The sequence below is a fragment of the Barbus barbus genome (assembly GCF_936440315.1).
Source record: "Barbus barbus genome assembly, chromosome: 1".
Taxonomy (NCBI): Eukaryota; Metazoa; Chordata; class Actinopteri; order Cypriniformes; family Cyprinidae; genus Barbus; species Barbus barbus.
The window spans coordinates 40,152,950-40,172,131 of record NC_136729.1 but is presented as its reverse complement, the minus strand read 5'-3'; the positions used below and the strand labels follow the sequence as shown (position 1 = coordinate 40,172,131).

Sequence of the window (19,182 nt, the reverse complement as noted above, 5' to 3'; positions counted from 1 at the left end):
TGTAGTGTCACCAAATTCAGTTCACACATCCCTGCTCTCCTGCTGATTATACTACAACACTTATTTTGAAAATAATTGCTTTGGCATATTTTTTTATGATTATTTATATTTAACTTCATTTTTATTGGACATAAGAGTAAATAATTTTAATGTAACACACTGTACTTTCACCAAATTCAGTTCACACATCACATATCACGGTTCAGTTCACATAGTACAGTGTGCTACAATTAACTTATTAACTGTTTTTCATGATTAACAAATCATAAAAAATATGTAAAAGCAATTATTGTATTTTAACAAAATAAGTGTTATGGTAAAGAACAGAAGGAGAGCAGTGATGTGTGAACTGAATTTGGTGACACTACAGTGTGTTACAGTGAAGTTATTAACTATTATGTCCATAACAGTGAATTTATTAAACATTTAAATAATAATAAAAAAATCATCCAAAAGTTATTATTTTCAAAAATAAGTGTTGTAGTATAATCAGAAGGAGAGCAGTGATGTGTGAACTGAATTTGGTGACACTGCAGTGTGTTACATTAAAATGATTAACGATTATGTCCAATAGCAGTGAACTTATTGAATATGTTTAAAAAATCTTTAAAATGATCCAAAAGCAATTATTTTCAAAATGAGTGTTGTAGTATAACCAGCAGTGATGTTTGAACTGAATTTCGTGAATTTCGGTGTGTTACAGTGAAGTTATTAACTCTTTTTCATAATAAATAATCATAACAAAATATGCCAAAGCAGTTATTTTCAAAATAAGTGTTGTAGTATAATCAGCAGGAGAGCAGTGATGTGTGAACTGAATTTGGTGACACTACAATGTGCTACAGTGAAGTTGAGTATTTTATTAGTAACATTTTTCGCGTTGGAATTTTTCGTTTGGGCTGTCAGTGAAAATTTAATAGGCGTCTAACCATATCCCAAGAATTCTTGGGCTATGGTTAGACGCCTATTAAATTTTCACTGACAGCCCAAATTCAGTTTTGTTTTAGCCTAGGCCCATATTCACTGTCTATTAGACTTATACATGTAGTCCTTCAATAGTGGTCTAACTGATGTCTAGTCTATTCTTGGGCTATGATTAGACGTCTATTAAATTTTGACTGTCAGCCCAAATTTTGCCTTGTTTTAGCCTAGACGTCGGGGCTGTGTTTGAACGGCAAGTAGACGTCTTTTGGCAGTGACGGCTGCTGGTCTTTCAAAGAGTAGGGATGCGCCCAAGAAAAATATAACAACACTAGGCTATATAGTTCTGCTCAGTTTAATAAATAATTAAACTCAAAACTATCACAAAAATTAAGTATCTTGGTCGAGACCCGGCCCTGCGGAGGGGGATGCTGCAGCACCCCTAGTTCTCGCGAAAAAATACTTTCCCGCTAAACACGTGACAGCAATGATTCAGATGCTACGGGAAGCCCATTTTTTTGTAATACGCCTCCAGAGACTAAAAGGGGATTTAAAGAAAGGGTCTGCTGTAACTTTTCCAGAAGAGATTGCTGCCACGTTAAAAGTCTGAGTCACTTGGTGTACTGTAATGTCAGACAATGAAGCGTAACTTCTGTGGATCCACGACTTCCTCCGAATCCACAAAAGTGGCGAAAATGTATCAGAATCCAAGAATGGGTCAGTCAGAGAGCGGGTGTGTTGCTTCGAGAGACTTTGAAACCAGATCAGACGCAGTAAGTGAATGAATTCTTTGTTTTGTTATATAGAAAGAGGATGTTGACCAGTTCAATAATACAGTTGACTTGACGTTGGACGTTTGATATTCGCATTAAATTTAGCTTTAAATTTGCATTTGAGCCCATTCGGTACTGAAAAATATCATATGATTTACAGTAGATTTTAATAAATATCAAAAATGTAAAAGGTGTGCATTATAGTTGACACCTAGATGTACAGTTTACAGTTGTTTTTATGACTGTAAGTCATTCTGCTCATATGCTATTGAAGCTAGAAAAGTGTATATCAATATCGCATTTAGACACGGTCCCCAAATGCGAATCAAATCAAGCCAACTTTATGCCAGTTCGCGACATTACTTTTACGCGCCCAATTAAGATTAATAAGAAAAGTACACACACTTTTTTACGTTTTCTAGGCGTTGTGTTTCATATCGCGTTTTATAGCGACATCTTATCGCAACCTGTGTGCTTTTTCTGGGCAATCGGAGTGAACTGCTGCTTTAATAGTCTCATGAACGCGCAGCCGTGCACAGAAACCAGCGACCAATGTCAGGTTTTTTGTTGAATAATACATTACATTTCGGTTTGTTTTCGCCAAACCCTGTCGTATATCCCCAGAACGCTTACGACATGTGTAGCATGGCAATGTGATACATTTATTGCGTCTTTTATTCGCTCGCTATTGACTGCCATTATATGGATGCGCGCAAACGTGGCATTTCTTTCAATTTCTCCATTTGTGGTCTGAAAAAGAAAGAAGGACATACATCATTAGAACAACCCAAGGGCGAATAAATGATGACTTAGGCATGTTTGGGTGAACAGCAAGTTTCAAACGTTTCATACAGGCATATTTCTCAGTAACAATGTGCACGTTTTATGCAAATTAGACTATGTAATGTAATATCTAATTAAAATAGCTTACACTGCAAAGTTTTCCTCGAAATCGATTTAGTGCTGGTTTTTGGGACATAGTAGCTGATGACGAATCTTTTTTTCCTCTGTCAGTGTTCAGGTGAGCAGTCAGGTGTTCCTCTGGCTGTGGTTGAGGAGATCTTACTGAACCTGCCTGCACATCAGGTGGTCCAAGTCTGTCGGTTGGTGTGTCATGAGTGGAAGGAGCTGGTGGACAGTACAGCACACTGGAGAGAGCGCTGTAAGAGAGAGGGGTTCCAGCCGTATGATGCTTCCAGAACCCCAGAGGACTGGTGCCTGTTTTACTTTCTATCTAAGTTTAGACGTAACCTGCTCAAGAATCCCAGAGCTGATGGTAGGACACATAATTAGGATTGTACAATAAGTGTCACTATAATGAATTTTGCATCAGGTGTCTCTTTTCTGATGTTTTTATTAGATGGACTTCAAGGATGGGAGTTCGTACAGAATAGAGGTGATCGCTGGGCGACAGAAAGGAACAGAAAACCATTTCTAGACAATTGTACAATAAGTGTCACTTTAATGAATTTTGCATCAGGTGTCTCTTTTCTGATGTTTTTATTAGATGGACTTCAAGGATGGTTGCTGGGACAGAATGGACGGGGCAGCTGGGGGACAGAAAGGAACAGAAAACCGTTTCCAGACAACACAGTCACCAAATGTTTTGTCACGTCTAATAGGTATGGTTGATGTTTTAGATCTTTCAACTAAGTTTTGAGCTCATTTTATTGCAGTCGATGTTGCAATATGAAGATAAATCAAATACTAAGCTATCCACACATGAATCACCCAACTCAACTTTGTCCTCAGTCAATGTTTGAAGGAGCAGCTGATAGATTTGAAGAAAGAAGGCTACAGTGAAGCTTTCCTGGATCAACTGAAACCTCCTATCAAAATATCAGACTGGTGAGCGTTCACTCAAACTCCCACAGTATCTTAGGGGGTGGACTCTGTCATCATTTACTCACCTTGTTCATGGCATTCTAAACCTGTGTGACCTCTTTGTACAAAAGAAGATACTTTGAAAAATGTTTTGTTTTTTTGTCCATATGATGAAAGTTAATTGAGTCTAATATTGAACACAATCAACTTTCAAAACATTTTTTCAAACTTTTATGTTCTGCAGAAGGCTGAAAGTCATACAGTCAGGTCCATAAATATTGGGGCATCGACACAATTCTAACATTTTTGGCTCTATACACCACCACAATGGATTTCAAATGAAAAGAACAAGATGTGCTTTAACTGCAGACTGTCAGATTTAATTTGAGGGTATTTACATCCAAATCAGGTGAACGGTGTAGGAATTACAACAGTTTGCATATGTGCCTACCACTTGTTAAGGGACCAAAAGTAATGGGACAGAATAATAATCATAAATCAAACTTTCACTTTTTAATACTTGTTTGCAAATCCTTTGCAGTCAATTACAGCCTGAAGTCTGGAACGCATAGACATCACCAGACGTTGGGTTTCATCCTTGGTGATGCTCTGCCAGGCCTCTACTGCAACCGTCTTCAGTTCCTGCTTGTTTTGTCTTCAGCAAGTGAAATGCATGCTCAATCGGATTCAGGTCAGGTGATTGACTTGGCCATTGCATAACAGTCCACTTCTTTCCCTTCAAAAACTCTTTGGTTGCTTTTGCAGTATGCTTTGGGTCATTGTCCATCTGCACTGTGAAGCGCCGTCCAGTGAGTTCTGAAGCATTTAGCTGAATATGAGCAGATAATATTGCCCGAAACACTTCAGAATTCATCCTGCTGCTTTTGTCAGCAGTCACATCATCAATAAATACAAGAGAACCAGTTCCACTGGTAGCCATGACACTACCACCACCATGCTTCACTGATGAGGTGGTATGCTTAGGATCATGAGCAGTTCCTTTCCTTCTCCATACTCTTCTCTTCCCATCACTCTGGTACAAGTTGATCTTGGTCTCATCTGTCCATAGGATGTTGTTCCAGAACTGTGAAGGCTTTTTTAGATGTCGTTTGGCAAACTCTAATCTGGCCTTCCTGTTTTTGAGGCTCACCAATGGTTTACATCTTGTGGTGAACCCTCTGTACTCACTCTGGTGAAGTCTTCTCTTGATTGTTGACTTTGACACACATACACCTACCTCCTGGAGAGTGTTCTTGATCTGGCCAACTGTTGTGAAGGGTGTTTTCTTCACCAGGGAAAGAATTCTTTGGTCATCCACCACAGTTGTTTTCTGTGGTCTTCCGGGTCTTTTGGTGTTGCTGAGCTCACCGGTGCGTTCCTTCTTTTTAAGAATGTTCCAAACAGTTGTTTTGGCCACGCCTAATGTTTTTGCTATCTCTCTGATGGGTTTGTTTTGTTTTTTCAGCCTAATGATGGCTTGCTTCACTGATAGTGACAGCTCTTTGGATCTCATCTTGACAGTTGACAGCAACAGATTCCAAATGCAAATAGCACACTTGAAATGAACTCTGGACCTTTTATCTGCTCATTGTAATTGGGATAATGAGGGAATAGCACACACCTGGCCATGGAACAGCTGAGAAGCCAATTGTCCCATTACTTTTGGTCCCTTAACAAGTGGTAGGCACATATGCAAACTGTTGTAATTCCTACACTGTTCACCTGATTTGGATGTAAATACCCTCAAATTAAAGCTGACAGTCTGCAGTTAGAGCACATCTTGTTCGTTTCATTTGAAATCCATTGTGGTGGTGTATAGAGCCAAAAATGTTAGAATTGTGTCGATGTCCCAATATTTATGGACCTGACTGTACATGTTTGGAATGGCATGAGTGAGTGTAGACGATAGCAGTTTTCATTTTTAGATGAACTATCCCTCTAAGAACACAGTACCAGTGTTAAATCAGATTCTAATGTGACAATTTTTGAACAGAGCCACATTTATTGGATGTCTTATCTGCAGGTATACCCCACACTCTAATTATGGAATTCAGTATCGGTTGTCTGTAGAGTTGCTAGATCAGGAGAAGAATGCCATCAATACCTATCATCCTTATAAAGTTATCTTTCAACAGGGGAACGATTATCCATGGTGTCAAGTAAGTAGAATAACACTGACAGTCCAGTTATTCCCCATGTAATCAAACTAATAGTCAAAGCTTAACTGTCCCTGTGTTTGTTCTGCTTTATTTCAGATGACCTATGTCTTTAGGAATTATAGACATGGGGTTCGGTTTATCCGTTTCACTCATGGAGGGGTGGGATGGTCTGGAATGCGGGTTACTAACAGTAGTGTGGAAATCTGTCCTGCTGCAGAGAGGTAGTTTTTTCCAGAGTAATTGTTTTTTACATTGCTAAATGTAACCGGCACAAAAGTGACCTTCAGGTAAGGAATTCTAATGAATTCTAATATGTCTGAAGGCGATCACATCACAAAGTTCTATTATACTTTAGATGTATTCTGTTCCAATAAAGATTGTTATACTGTTAAATGAAGGACCCTAGTTGACGACTATAACTACAGCCTGAAACGCATACTGCTTAGGGTACCAAAATCTTAGATCATGATATGAATAATTTTATGCAACAAGAACAACGATCACAATCACAATTCTCGATATCAGAGCAAAAACTAATACTTGCCTAATTAATGTGAGTTAAAAGTTCTCAAATTTATTAAAGACAAATAAACAGTCTGTAATAAAATAAAACAAAGAAACTAATTTTAAGAACTAAGGGGGGAATAGAAAAATTAGAAATATAAAATAAATAATGAGTGGTTAATTTTTTTTCCCGGCTAGGTCTATCTAAGAGAAATAAGAAATAGTACAGAAATTGAATAAAGTAATCAAATGTAAAATAAAATTGCATAGTCTCTTCACTGTACAAAGTAAATATAAATATTTTTATTAAAGCTACAAAAGTGAGGTGGAAGGGGCCGGGATCAGAAAAGTACCACAAGCCGGGATTTGATCCCAGGTTGCCTGAAGCACAACAAATATTGTGGAAAAATTTGTATAGAAATACATATACATTGTCAGGAAAGTAAAAAAAAACGTACATGTATCATTGCAATTACATCTCAAGAATTATTATTGGTCTAGATCAGGGATCCTCAAATCTGGCCCATTCCTGCAGAGTTTAGCTCTAACCCTAATCAAACACACCTGAGCATGCTAATCAGAGTCTTCAAGATCATTAGAAAATCACAGGTAGGTGAGTCTGATCAGGGTTGGAGCTAAACTCTGCAGCAGATTGGACCTCCAGGGAAAGATTTGCGGAAACCTGATCTAGATTATGAAACGTTTTTCATGTTTTTATCTATGTGTTACGCAGAACTTGTATTCAAATTGCAATCCCATGCAGAGATAATTAATTTCCATAGACCCACGTGTCATATGGGATCATTTGGTGAAACTTTTTGTAAGTTTGAGGCTGATTACACTGCCATTATATGGATATTTTTGAAAATTTCTCCTGTAATGGTCGAAGAAAGAAAGAAGGGCATACAGCATAAGAACACCAGGGTCAATAAATAATAACTGGAATTTCATTGGGGGGTGAACTACTTGTTTAAAGGCACAGACAGCAGCAGGTATGTTAGGCTGCTCTCACTTTAAGACCTAATGCATGAATCCAATATACTGACACACGTGATTTTCTCCCAGCTGCTTACATACGTTCCCTTAAGACATAACTGATTGTGTTTATGTAAATATTTGCCAGGACAGGCATTTTGACAATTATTGTGTGTATTTGACCATTTAAGCACAATAAAAGTGAGGCACCTTTATGAAAATAAATGATTCAAATTATACTTCACAAACGAATCAAACCACTATTTAATTTTGTTTTGCTCTGAGCTTATAAAAATCATTTTAATGAATTTCTAAACATTACAAAGTGTGATGTGATCTGAGAAAATGTACGAATGAAATATTTTTGTCCAAATAATAATAATATTATTCCAAAGGTTCGTTAACATTCATCTTTATTCATAACAGTATTTCTCTCTTCAAATGAGAGAAACAAAACATAGTAGTAGTCTGCCATAAAGATGCCCCCCCACAAGAAACAGATTAGGGTGCTGCCACATTAAGAGTTGTTATCACTGGCCAGAAGAGCAATGTTTGACATATAACTAATGCAAAGGTACCTACTATTATTTGCGTCTTGGTTGATTTACTGTAATATCATCAGAATATGAAACAAGTTCTTTGTTTCCAATTGTAGGTTGAGATGCACAAAACTTAACTTGCTCAAGAATCCCAGCGCACAAGGTGATTCATGTTATAAAGATTGTACAATAAGTGTCACTATAAAGAACTTTTGTGCCAGTAAATGGGTACTTCTGTACTGGAAGCTCCTAACACCAAGACAAATTCCATAAGAAAACACATTTGGCAATAAAGCTCTTTCTGAATCTGATTCTGATGTTGTCATTAGATGGACTTCGAGGATGGAAGATTGTACCTAGTGGAGGTGACTGCTGGGTGATAGGAGAAAATAGGAAACCAATTCCAGACACAGTCACCAGATGTTTTGTGACATCTTATGGGTATGTTTGATATTTTAGATCCTTCAAGAAAGTTTTGAGCCCATTTCATTAAAAATATGAAAATAAGTCAATCGCCAAGCCAAATGAATCACCATAAACTTTGTCCTCAGGCTATGTTTGAAGCAACAGCTGATTGATTTAAACAAAGAAGGCTACAGTGATACTTTCATGGATCAAGTGCAACCTCATATCAAAATAACAGACTGGTGAGCATTCACTCAAACTTTCATGCTACAGGATCTTTTATGTGTGATACATTTTTGTGAATGACCTGTCCATCTGGGTCACATGTGCATAATTCCATATGCTGGAATTATGGTTGTAGTATTGACAGATCTGACACAAATCAGGTTCTAAGATGAAAGCCCAGTTTGTTCATAGGAAGACTTTTATTTGATGTTTGTCTGGTGCAGGTATTCCCCACGCTTTGATTGTGGAAGTGAGTATCAGATCTGTGTAGAGTTGCTTGATCAGAGGAAAAACCCCATCAAAACCTTTCAGCCTGAGAAAGTTATATTTTCATTTAGGAACAGTGAGCCGTGGTGTCAAGTGAGTAGAACAATACTGACAATCCAATTATTCCTCTGTAATCAAAATAATAGTAAAAGCTTAACTGTCCCTGTTTTTGTTCTGCTTTATTTCAGATGAGCCACATCTTTAAGAATTATGGACCTGGGGTTCGGTTTATCCGTTTCACTCATGGTGGAAAGGATACACAGTTCTGGGCGGGTCATTATGGAATACGGGTCACTAACAGTAGTGTGGTGATCTATCCAGCTGATGAGAGGTAGTGTTTTCAATGCAGACACAAGAAACATGTAGGCATATCATGAAACAAAACATTAAAAATTTAAATAAAGTGCAAATGTTAGCTATTTCTGCTCTGCCTACTTGAACGTATTGTGTGTGTGTTAATGAGGAGAGTAAAGACCACAGCCTCTAGCATCAGCTGTTAAAGGGGACATGAACTGGGAATTGAAAATTCCCTTGATCTTTTGACATATAAGAGGTCATTAAACGTTAACAACATCCTGTAAGTTTTAGAACCCAAACTTTCTCATTAATCTGAAAACAGCTTATATTGAAGCCAATCTACCAAAATGACAGATTCAGGAATGTGACATGTAATAGTGTGGCTAAACATCGCCTCCACAGAAGAATATCAACGCCTGCTTCTTCATCGCTGCCTGTTTAGTCCCACCCACCGATTCACACATGTAGTGTGAATAACGAGAGAGGTGAATGCAGGTCTATGCAGAAACCACACAATAAAGATGGATCCGAAAACAACAAGACGCTTTGCAGTGCCAAGTTGTGGAAAAAAACTTTACATCGCCTTCCTTCTAATCTAAACATTAGAAAAGAGTGGATGAACTTTATTTTGAATGAAGTTCCAGACCACGTCAGTAAGAAGTTTTTTGTTCACTTCATTTTACCGCAGATTGATTTACTAACAAAGCACAATTTGAAGCAGGATTTTCAAAAATATTGAACCTAAAAGACGACTATTAGTAATTACAAATTGTGTTCCACACTATTACACACTATTAATCCGACTAAGAGTGTTCCACACTATTACATGTCACATTCCAGAATCTGTCATTTTGGTCAGTTTGCTTATACAAAAAATCAAAGTACAAGTGATGCCATTGCAACAATAATGCATCTCATTCTGAAGCATATTGACTGTCCAACTACATATGCCAGACTACTTTTTATTGACTTCAGACTTAACTGACTCCACACATTCTTCTTAGAAAGCTAGCCCAGGCAAAGGTAAATCCTTTTTTAAATTTATGTGGTATCATTCTTTTCTGTATGATAGGCCACAGCAAGTGAGGTTTAATTCTGCTTTATCTGACATAGTAGTATGTAGCACTGGCGTCCCTCAGGGGTGTGTATCTTCACCATTTTTGTTTACATTCTATACAAATGACTGTCAGTGTGGAGCCAAATATATACATAGTGAACTTTTACGATGACACTGCTCTACTTAGTCTGCTTATAAAAAGCTCCAATTTGAACACCCAATATACAGCGGTAGAAAACCTTGTGGCCTGGTGTGATGCACATAAATTGCAGATTAACATAAAAACTGTGGAAATGCTGATGGACCCTGGTTCAGTTGGTGATTATGGCAATTTATGGCCATGAGATCGAGCAGGTTAGCTCATTTAAATATCTTGGAATTCACATTGATAGCGATTTGGGCTGGTGCACACAAGTGACAAGTGTCTGTACCAGAGTTCACCAGCACTTTCATTTTTTTGCGCAGACTTTGATTATTTGGTGTTTGTAAACATATTATGTTGATTTTTTTTACAGAGCAGCGACTGAATCGATATTTAGGTATGGCATGACTAGCTGGTTTGGTAAATTAACAGTTAAATCTAAAGCACAGATCTCCAGCTTAGTTAGGACAGCAAACAATAAAATTATGGGTACTCCCGCTCTCCTTAATCCACAGGAGCTGTTTGAGCAGGCCATATGCAGACAAGCTAGAAGTATTTTATCTGACAAAACACATGTGCTTTACCCTGAGTATAGGCTGATGAATTCAGGGAGGAGGTTTAAGGTCCCGTTGTGCAGGTACAATAGGTATAAATATTATTTTATCCCGTTGTCAGTTAAATTTTTAAATGATCAAAAGGGAATGTATTCTGAGGGTGTGGGGGATTAGGGTGGGACTGTTATCTACATAAATTCACCTGGTTAAATTGTTCTGCACTTTGATTATTTTTCATATATGTTTAATATGTCCTTTATCTTTATGCTGTTATGTTTTATGTTATGTTGTGCAGCACGCCCTTTGTCCAAATTTTTCCCACGGGAGACAAATAAAGTTAACCTAACCTATATTGGATCCAAAAATAATATCGTACCTCACAAGCGTGAGTAGCTATTTTTATTATGTGGTCACTATTGCTTTGTCTGTTATTACAGATCGTTTGATATGTACTGAATATTTATGTGTTTTAACTTATATTATAGCAGCGTCCATCTATGAAGGATGTAGGCTGTCAAACATATAAAACTGTTAGCCAATCATAGCAGTAGGCTTTTACTCCCGAGTCTACAATCCGCCACGCCTATTCAAACAGAGCGTTTAGATGAGGGCGGTCAAAACAGGACAGAAAATAGCCTATTACTTCTAAATTGTAATGTTTTTTTAATGTAAAAATCTTGATTATAAGTGGAACTCAGAGAACAGTACAAAATAATAAAAAAAAGGTAGTTCATGTCCCCTTTAATGTGCCTCTTGAGACCAGGAACTGAGGTTTATCTTTCATTTTAAAGCAATTTATACTTTACAAACAAATCAAACCACTATTTTATTTAGTTTTACCCTGACCACATCTTATGAAAATCATTTTAATGAATTTCTAAACATTGTGATCTGAAAAACATACATTTATGAATGAAATGTTTTGAAGAATTATGCAATTATTCAGAAAATACATTAACATTCATCTTTCTTCATACCACATTTCATATCTTCAAATGACAGTGATAGATATCATACACTTTATCAAATGTATGAACTAACTTCTCAAAATGGGAAATGAGACTAGCCCTGCAAACATGTCCTTGCGGGGCTCATGCTGGCTTTTTGCGGGCACAGTGGGCTAGGGCCAGCACACACCAAAACAGGGTCAGGCGAGGCCCACAGCTTTGGGCTCACCGCAGGCTCTCTGTGAGCAGGCCACACTAGCGGACTGTCCACATTCATCCCATGATGGCCCAGTGTGGGCCAGTCCGTTCAGGCCCAGAGCAACTTTTGTATCCTTTGGGTCCATGCAGGTTTTGTGTAGGCAGCCCTTTAATGCAACTAGGAGAATACAAACCACATTTGAACGGCCTCCAGAGTCGTACATACAACAGGTCTGCCATCAGGACGCTCCACCTCAAGACAGTTTTCCAGTAGCAGATTAGGGTGCTGCCGAATTGAGAGTTGTTATCACTGGTTATAAGAGCAATATCGGACATTTAAGTAGTGCTAAAGTAGCTACTATTATTTGTGCTTCTTTTGGTTTACTGTAATATCGTCAGAATGTGAGACTAAACTTCTGTTTCCTCTTTTAGCTTCATACTCACAAATCGTAACTTGCTCAAGAATCCCAGCGCAAAAGGTGATTTATATAATAAAGACTACAATAAATGTCACTATAATGACATTTTGTGTCAGGAAACATCTCTTTTCTGATGTTCTCATTAGAGGGACTTCAAGGATGGGAGATTGTAGCAAATGGAGGTGACCGCTGGGTGACAAGAGGAAATAGCAGTACATTTCCGGTCACCAAATGTTTTGTGACGTCTTATGGGTATGTTTGATATTTTAGATCCTTCAAGTAACCCAGCAGGCACACAACATCATAAGACGTTGATATTTGGTTAAATTTAGGTGGCAACGTCGGGTGACCAAAATTCAATGTAAATTCAACGTTTAATGTCAATGTTAAATTGATGTCCAATACTGACGTCAGCTGATGTTGAGAATTTGTTGTTTTTAGGTTGTGTAACCAAAATCTAAGTCAACGTCAAATTGATGTCAAATATTGACGTCAACCTGATTTTCATTTTGTACCAAAATGTAACGTCTGTCCGACGTCATGTCCAAAGTCAACCTGATGTTACATAGACGTCTGGTGCCTGCTAGGAAGTTTTGAGCTCATTTAATTTCAGTCAGTGTTGCAATATGAAAATAAATCAATCATCAAGCCAATTCACACATGAATCATAAACTTTGTCCTCAGTCGATGTTTGAAGGAGCAGCTGATTGATTTGAAGAACGAAGGCTACAGTGATGCTTTAATGGATCAACAGCAACCTCATATCAAAATATCAGACTGGTGAGCGTTCACTCAAACTGCCATTTCATGCTACAGTATCTTAGGTGGTGGACTTCATATTTCATGTGATAATATGTGAGTAACCTGTCCATAAGTGCCTTATGCTGAAATTGTGGTTGGTAGTATGAGAACCCAAAGTGATATGTCATTCATATTTCAATGTTTTATTTATTTGACACATTATTTTGTCATTTCAATGTTAGAATCTGTATTAGCTCTGACACAAATGGCGCATTTGAGCTTTGAGCAGCCCAAGGTTTTAAAACGCATCCTTTTGTATTCCACATAAGAAAGAAAGTGACACAGGTTTGGACTGATATGAGTGAGAGTTATTAAATCAGATTCTAATTAGAAAACACAATTTTCTACAGAACCACAATTATTTGATGTCTCATCTGCAGGTATGCCCCACGCTCTGATTGTGGAAGTGAGTATCAGATCTGTGTGGAGTTGCTTGATGAGAAGAAGAAACCCATCAGTACCTTTCAGCCTGAGAAAGTTCTCTTTCAACAGGGGACAATTTATCCATGGCGTCAAGTGTGTAGAATAATACTGATGGTCCAATTATTTCCCATGTAATCAAACTAATTGTCAAAGCTTAACTGTCAATGTGTTTGTTCTGGTATATTTCAGATGTTCCACATCTTTAGGAATTATGGACCTGGAGTTCGGTTTATCCGTTTCACTCACGGTGGGAAGGATACAAAATTTCAGAAAGACCAACATGGAATACAGGTCACTAATAGTAGTGTGGAGATCTATTCAACTGATTAGACACCGTTTTCTCCAGATTTAAATTTATCAGCTGCAAAAGTGACCTTTTAAATGATGAACTGTAGTGATGCAATATGCTTTAAGGAGATCATACAGTATCTCACAGAGTACACCCCTCACAGTTGTAACATTTGGACCAATCAGACACACAACTATTTGTTATATTTAACAAATAATCTCTTATGCCCCCTCACCTAAGCCAAAAGGCCAACTATGAGGGTCTGTGGACCTTGCCCGCAAAATGCCTCTAACACCTAAGAAAGGCAGAACAGGCCTCTGGTTCCATGGCAACCCATCTGATGACACTTGTTTTATTGCTCAAAGGAATGCAGGCAGAGCAACTCACTTCATTTCCCCTTAGGAAAGAGACATTATGCCATAAAAATGGACTCTTCTCTAATTAATTCATAGAAAAACCTTTCTTTAAATGAACACACATATCTTCAGGTCATTGTGTATATTATTACTGTTCTTGTATATGTTTTTGTGTATTGTATCCTGTTTTATGCATGCTTATGATAGAACACTAGTTAATATTCATGTATATCATGTTTGGTCTCTATCAATTCGTCTTCGGATGATCTAATTGAGTGTATATTATATGTTGATACCTATGCAACATATAAGTGTTCTAAGAATATTTAATAGTGTGTATATCAACTTCCAATCCAGTTCATATGTAAATTACCATGCATGGAGACAAAGAGCCGTAAACTTTCCCTCCAAAAGTTCAAGTCACCATAGGCTCTTTGACTTCCCTGAGGTGTGACCTCTATAGCAGATAAAGCTCTTACATCATGTGACGCCACGGCAGTCTGCGGTCCTGTTAGATACTAAGAGGATGAGGAGGATGTGAGCTAGAACCCTTCTGGACCCTTAAGTTTTGTGCCAGGCCTTGCGGCCTTGACTTTCCGTTCAACGAAAGATCCTCGGATCTCAGCAGATCTCTTTCTTAGCTCTTTTTCTCTTTCTACCTGGGAAGAAACTCCCAATTACCACCGAGCCAGAATAACATCTTTTGGAGTTCATCACCCTTTAAACCTGGAAGAACTCCCAACACCACCAAACCTTCCAACCATTAGATCTTTCATCCAGGACTGCATCCGGATACTCGTTCAACGACCAAAGGCATTGCAAGTATCGTACATTTAACTAAACGAAACAGAGGTTTAGTATAAACTATAGAACCCGTTATAAATGGGGCTGATGGTTTTATTCAGGTGGTTAACTGACTCTTTTCTTCATTCTCTGGTTTTCCTGATGGTTTCATCCATCAACTCTCATTTGCCCTTTCCGCATGTATGAGTGATTGTATGTTTGTTTGTTTGTTAGACTAGTCTGTGTTAGTGTTCAGTTAATAAAACTCTTGTGCACAAATTACATGAGTTTCTGATTCTGCCTTGCAAATTAATGTCCCTTTACGATTTTTGATCCTTACTACATGCTCTAATGTATTAATACTTAGGAAAGTATTTTCTGTGGCCAAGAAAATATCCTTTCTTAGAGTTGATATGAATATACACTGAATGTTCGCTGGACGAACAGATTAGTTGATGGCAATTTAATTCTGCTACAGTTATTACTGTCAGCCGATATAAATAATTGTAATTAATCATAATTGTAATTATTTATATACAATTCCCTTTTGATTATAAATTGCTACACATTTTTGTAAATATTTTATTATATATTTTCATGTGACAACACTGAAGAAATGACACTTTGCTACAATGTAAAGTAGTGAGTGTACAGGTTGTATAACAGTGTAAGTTTGCTGTCCCCTCAAAATAACTCAACACACAGCCATTAATGTCTAAACCGCTGGCCACAAACGTGAGTACACCCCTAAGTGAAAATGTCCAAATTGGGCCCAATTAGCCATTTTCATGGTGACATGTCTGTAGTTGACTTAAACATTTTAAATGAGCTTTATGGGGGAAAGGGTTGGTGCCTACAAAAGTCATAAAATCTCTCTTCAAAGACCGGCATACATCACATTTTGTATATTTCTAAATATATTTTTCAGTAGATAACCAATAGTATATTGATAGTATAGGCCTATGATATTTATCATGCCGATAAAGGTCGGTTCAGAAAAGTCTGATTTACAACTATATAAGTGTAGAACTAGATCACAGGCTCACCCTAGTAATAGTCTAAGATAAGGAAACTTTTTATTTAGCCTTTTAAGTGGGAAATGCTTTGAATAAACTAAGTACAATTTTATTTTAAAATGATAAACTAAAATTTGAACATGTACTGTTGAATAAAAATCATAATTAAGGTTAAATTTGCAAACAGATAAGTAAAATATTTTATTTAAAACCTTTAAGATTTTGTCTAAACAATCTTTTAAGTTTGAAAGATCTTATTTACATTCTTAAGATTATACTTTAATAATAATAATACATTTTTTAAGATGTCTTCGTTCACTCTGAAAAAAAAAGAAAAGGATAACAGAATAATTTCTCAGATCATCTGGTCTGTAACTCGACCCTCACCCTCCTGTCTGTCAGGGTCTGAAGCAGACCCTCAGTTTCACATTAGAGATTACCCCAAAGAGGAGCTGCGAGCTTTGATTATATTTAATAATGTTTATAACTTAAACATTTTTATTTTATTTTGGAAATCTTTAATTCACAGAATGGACATCATTGTTCACAGAGAAAAAAAGTAAGACATTTTATTATCGCCTAAGACTTGTAGATGTTTATTTTTATATAGTATGTTACATATAATCAAACTTATGTATTAACATCTTTAAAAGAAGACAATTATGTGTTTACAATGAATTTAATTGTCTATGGAAAACATGTCGGGGGCCACAATAGCCCTTATCGTTTGGCCTATTAAAATATATATTGTTTTCCCCTTAACTCTTTTCCCCACTCCTGGTAAAATGTACACTGTTTTTATATTTTTAGTGTCAACTAAAACTAGTGTAAATGTTTTGCATTGTTTTATATAGTGTGTAATTGCATTATTTATTTTAATTTAATAGAAGAGAATACGACTCGGACGATTGAATGCGCACGCCTGCTTGTGTGCGCGCGTGTGTGTGTGTGTGTGTGTGTGAGTGAGAGAGAGAGAGAGAGAGAGAGAGAGAACCTTTTCCAACTTAAACTAAACACAATTTTTTTGTAAACCTCTCATTCGAAGAATGGGGTTCCTTGCAAAAGGAGGAAATCTTTTTCTCTTGGAAAAATGTAAGAAGGTTTTATTTTTTTATTTATTGTTTTATTCCCAATTCATTATTTGTCATGCTACCTATTTTATTTAATTACATTTTATACAACCAACAGAGTATATGTGTGAATACGCACATTGTAATATGCTCGTATAATCTGTTAAAATTGTTTATTTATTCTGTTATTGTCCTTAAATCCAATATCTTTTTAATACATCTCCCATTGAGAGAGAGAGAGAGAGCCCATAACACACCATGCCCTGGAATGCAACCGGACACGTGGTCCACAGATGAGCAAAGCCCCCGAATGAGCATAACATCTTAAAAAAAAACATTCCTCAGGATTTTATTTTATCTCCTGTCACCGGACGGACACGTACAAACAACACCTCATCCAAAGATGACGTCGGAATTTCACGCATGCCTATTGCAACATCTGGATGTCTCTCCAGACCCTTAACTCCATCCTGTACATTAGATATGGACTGAAGTTGTCTGGTGAGGCTTGCTATGAGCACCAGCTGCCTCATAATGTTTTGCAGCTTTTTGGCACATCAGCTGCTTACTCATTTAAGTCAGCTCCCTCATTTGATGAACCTGCCATTGAGAGCCTTGACCAAAATGATGAAGAACCACTCTTTCTGTGAGCTTGCTCAGCCTTGTGTGTGTGGAGGGGGGTCCCCCCCCCCAAAACAAAACAAAAATCAATTAACCTGAATTTAGGGCCAGAGTTTGTTAGATTGTTAATGTAGATTGTATTCAAAAATGTTATGGTTAAAATGTTCATGTTTCTTAGCTTCTAAGTGGACCATACGTTTAAAAACCAAAAAAAAAGAAAAGAAATGAACAAAAAAAAAATAAATAAATAATAATAAAAAATAAAAATAAAAACTCTGCCAGAGTGTCTCTTTTGGGTCACTTCTAGCGGTCCAAGCCTGGATAAAGGAGGAGGGTTGCAATTGTGACATTAAAAATTATAAATAAATAAAAAAATATAAAAAAAACAAACTAACATTAACTAACACTAGCTTCTCTATTCTTTTTGTATTCTATTTATTTTCTTTTCTTTTTATATATTATACAATTAACAAAAGCAAAAAAGGCCTCTAACACTAGCTTGCTCTATTCTATCTCTTTTCATTTGATTTATTATATAATAAAAAAATAAAAACTTGCTATGTGTACTGTTAAGCTAACTCAGACTTGCTACAGCACTTGTGTATCATTGCTCTTTTGTTTTGATTGGCTTCCATTTTCCTAGTTTGTTAATCTCTTTGGATAAAAGCGTCTGCTAAATGTAAAAAAAAAAAAATAAATAAATAAATAATAATAAAAAAATAAATAAAAAAACATGAATTCGACAGAAGAAATTTCATTTGTATGGTTCTAAACCAGGGGTGTCCAAACTCGGTCCTGGGGGGCCGGTGTCCTGCAGAGTTTAGCTCCAACCCTAATTAAACACACCTGAAGCTAATCAAGCTCTTACTAGGTATACTTGAAACTTGCAGGCAGGTGTGTTGAGGCAAGTTGGAGCTAAGCTCTGCAGGACACCGGCCCTCCAGGACCGAGTTTGGACAGCCCTATTCTAAACGTATTTAGAGTGTTTTTACTCACTTTTTGTCTCTCCCGACGTTATTCCTCAAATACAGGTTGCCAAACGGTTTGTATAATACGAAATTGTCCCGTATTTCAGGTATCAAATAAGTGTCGCGTATATGAAAGCTATAGGACAGCTTGTCCCGTATTCACAGTCCTCACAGCTAACGGCAATTCCCTTCACTGTCCGCGTTTTGATCTTTCAAAATCAGTTTGGGCAAATGCAAACAACTTATTGATCATTGAGCCCGACATCCAGCAAGGCAGGAAAACATTCAATCTGAGGGAAGAAATATTTCACTATTGTAACTTAATGCTGGTAAATAGAGAGAGAGATTTTTTTTTTTACTCCTAAGGTGTTCTTAAACTTGGACCTCGTTAATGAAGTTTTTATTACTTGAAAAATAATTTTCGTTAATTCATGGTTCAATTAAAATTTAGTTAAAAAATGTAGGCTAAGTGCCATTGTTAAAAATGCTTTATTGACTGACGTTTCATAGACGTTCAGTTGTTATGATTTCAAACTTCATGCCATTTGTAGGCCCATGCATGTAATTCACCTTCTAAATTACTACACTACTTGTGCAGTCACAATTCTATAATGGTACAATTTACTCAGGCCGATGACATTTTTTTATG

General features: G+C 37.0%; 1 protein-coding gene across 1 annotated transcript; it reads left to right on the top strand.

The window, feature by feature from the left end:
- Positions 1–1,454: 1,454 nt before the first annotated feature.
- LOC306879962 (uncharacterized protein) lies at positions 1,455–15,146 on the top strand. Its single transcript, XM_079433191.1, has 17 exons — positions 1,455–1,694; positions 2,709–2,970; positions 3,055–3,090; positions 3,202–3,316; positions 3,447–3,542; positions 5,542–5,677; positions 5,774–5,898; positions 7,812–7,858; positions 8,025–8,136; positions 8,247–8,342; positions 8,550–8,685; positions 8,781–8,923; positions 12,220–12,266; positions 12,353–12,458; positions 12,891–12,986; positions 13,388–13,523; positions 13,620–15,146. Exons 1-17 carry the CDS (start codon positions 1,560–1,562, stop codon positions 13,758–13,760), a joined length of 1,965 nt encoding a protein of 654 aa, XP_079289317.1. The 5' UTR covers positions 1,455–1,559; the 3' UTR covers positions 13,761–15,146.
- The last annotated feature ends 4,036 nt before the right edge of the window (positions 15,147–19,182 follow it).

Bases quoted from the DNA above. Each gene is read 5' to 3' on its own strand.
- LOC306879962 (XM_079433191.1), top strand. From the start codon at position 1,560: ATGAAGCGTAACTTCTGTGGATCCACGACTTCCTCCGAATCCACAAAA. The intron at 1,695-2,708 runs GTAAGTGAATGA...TTCCTCTGTCAG, and splicing joins TTGAAACCAGATCAGACGCA to TGTTCAGGTGAGCAGTCAGG. The intron at 3,543-5,541 runs GTGAGCGTTCAC...TCTTATCTGCAG, and splicing joins CCTATCAAAATATCAGACTG to GTATACCCCACACTCTAATT.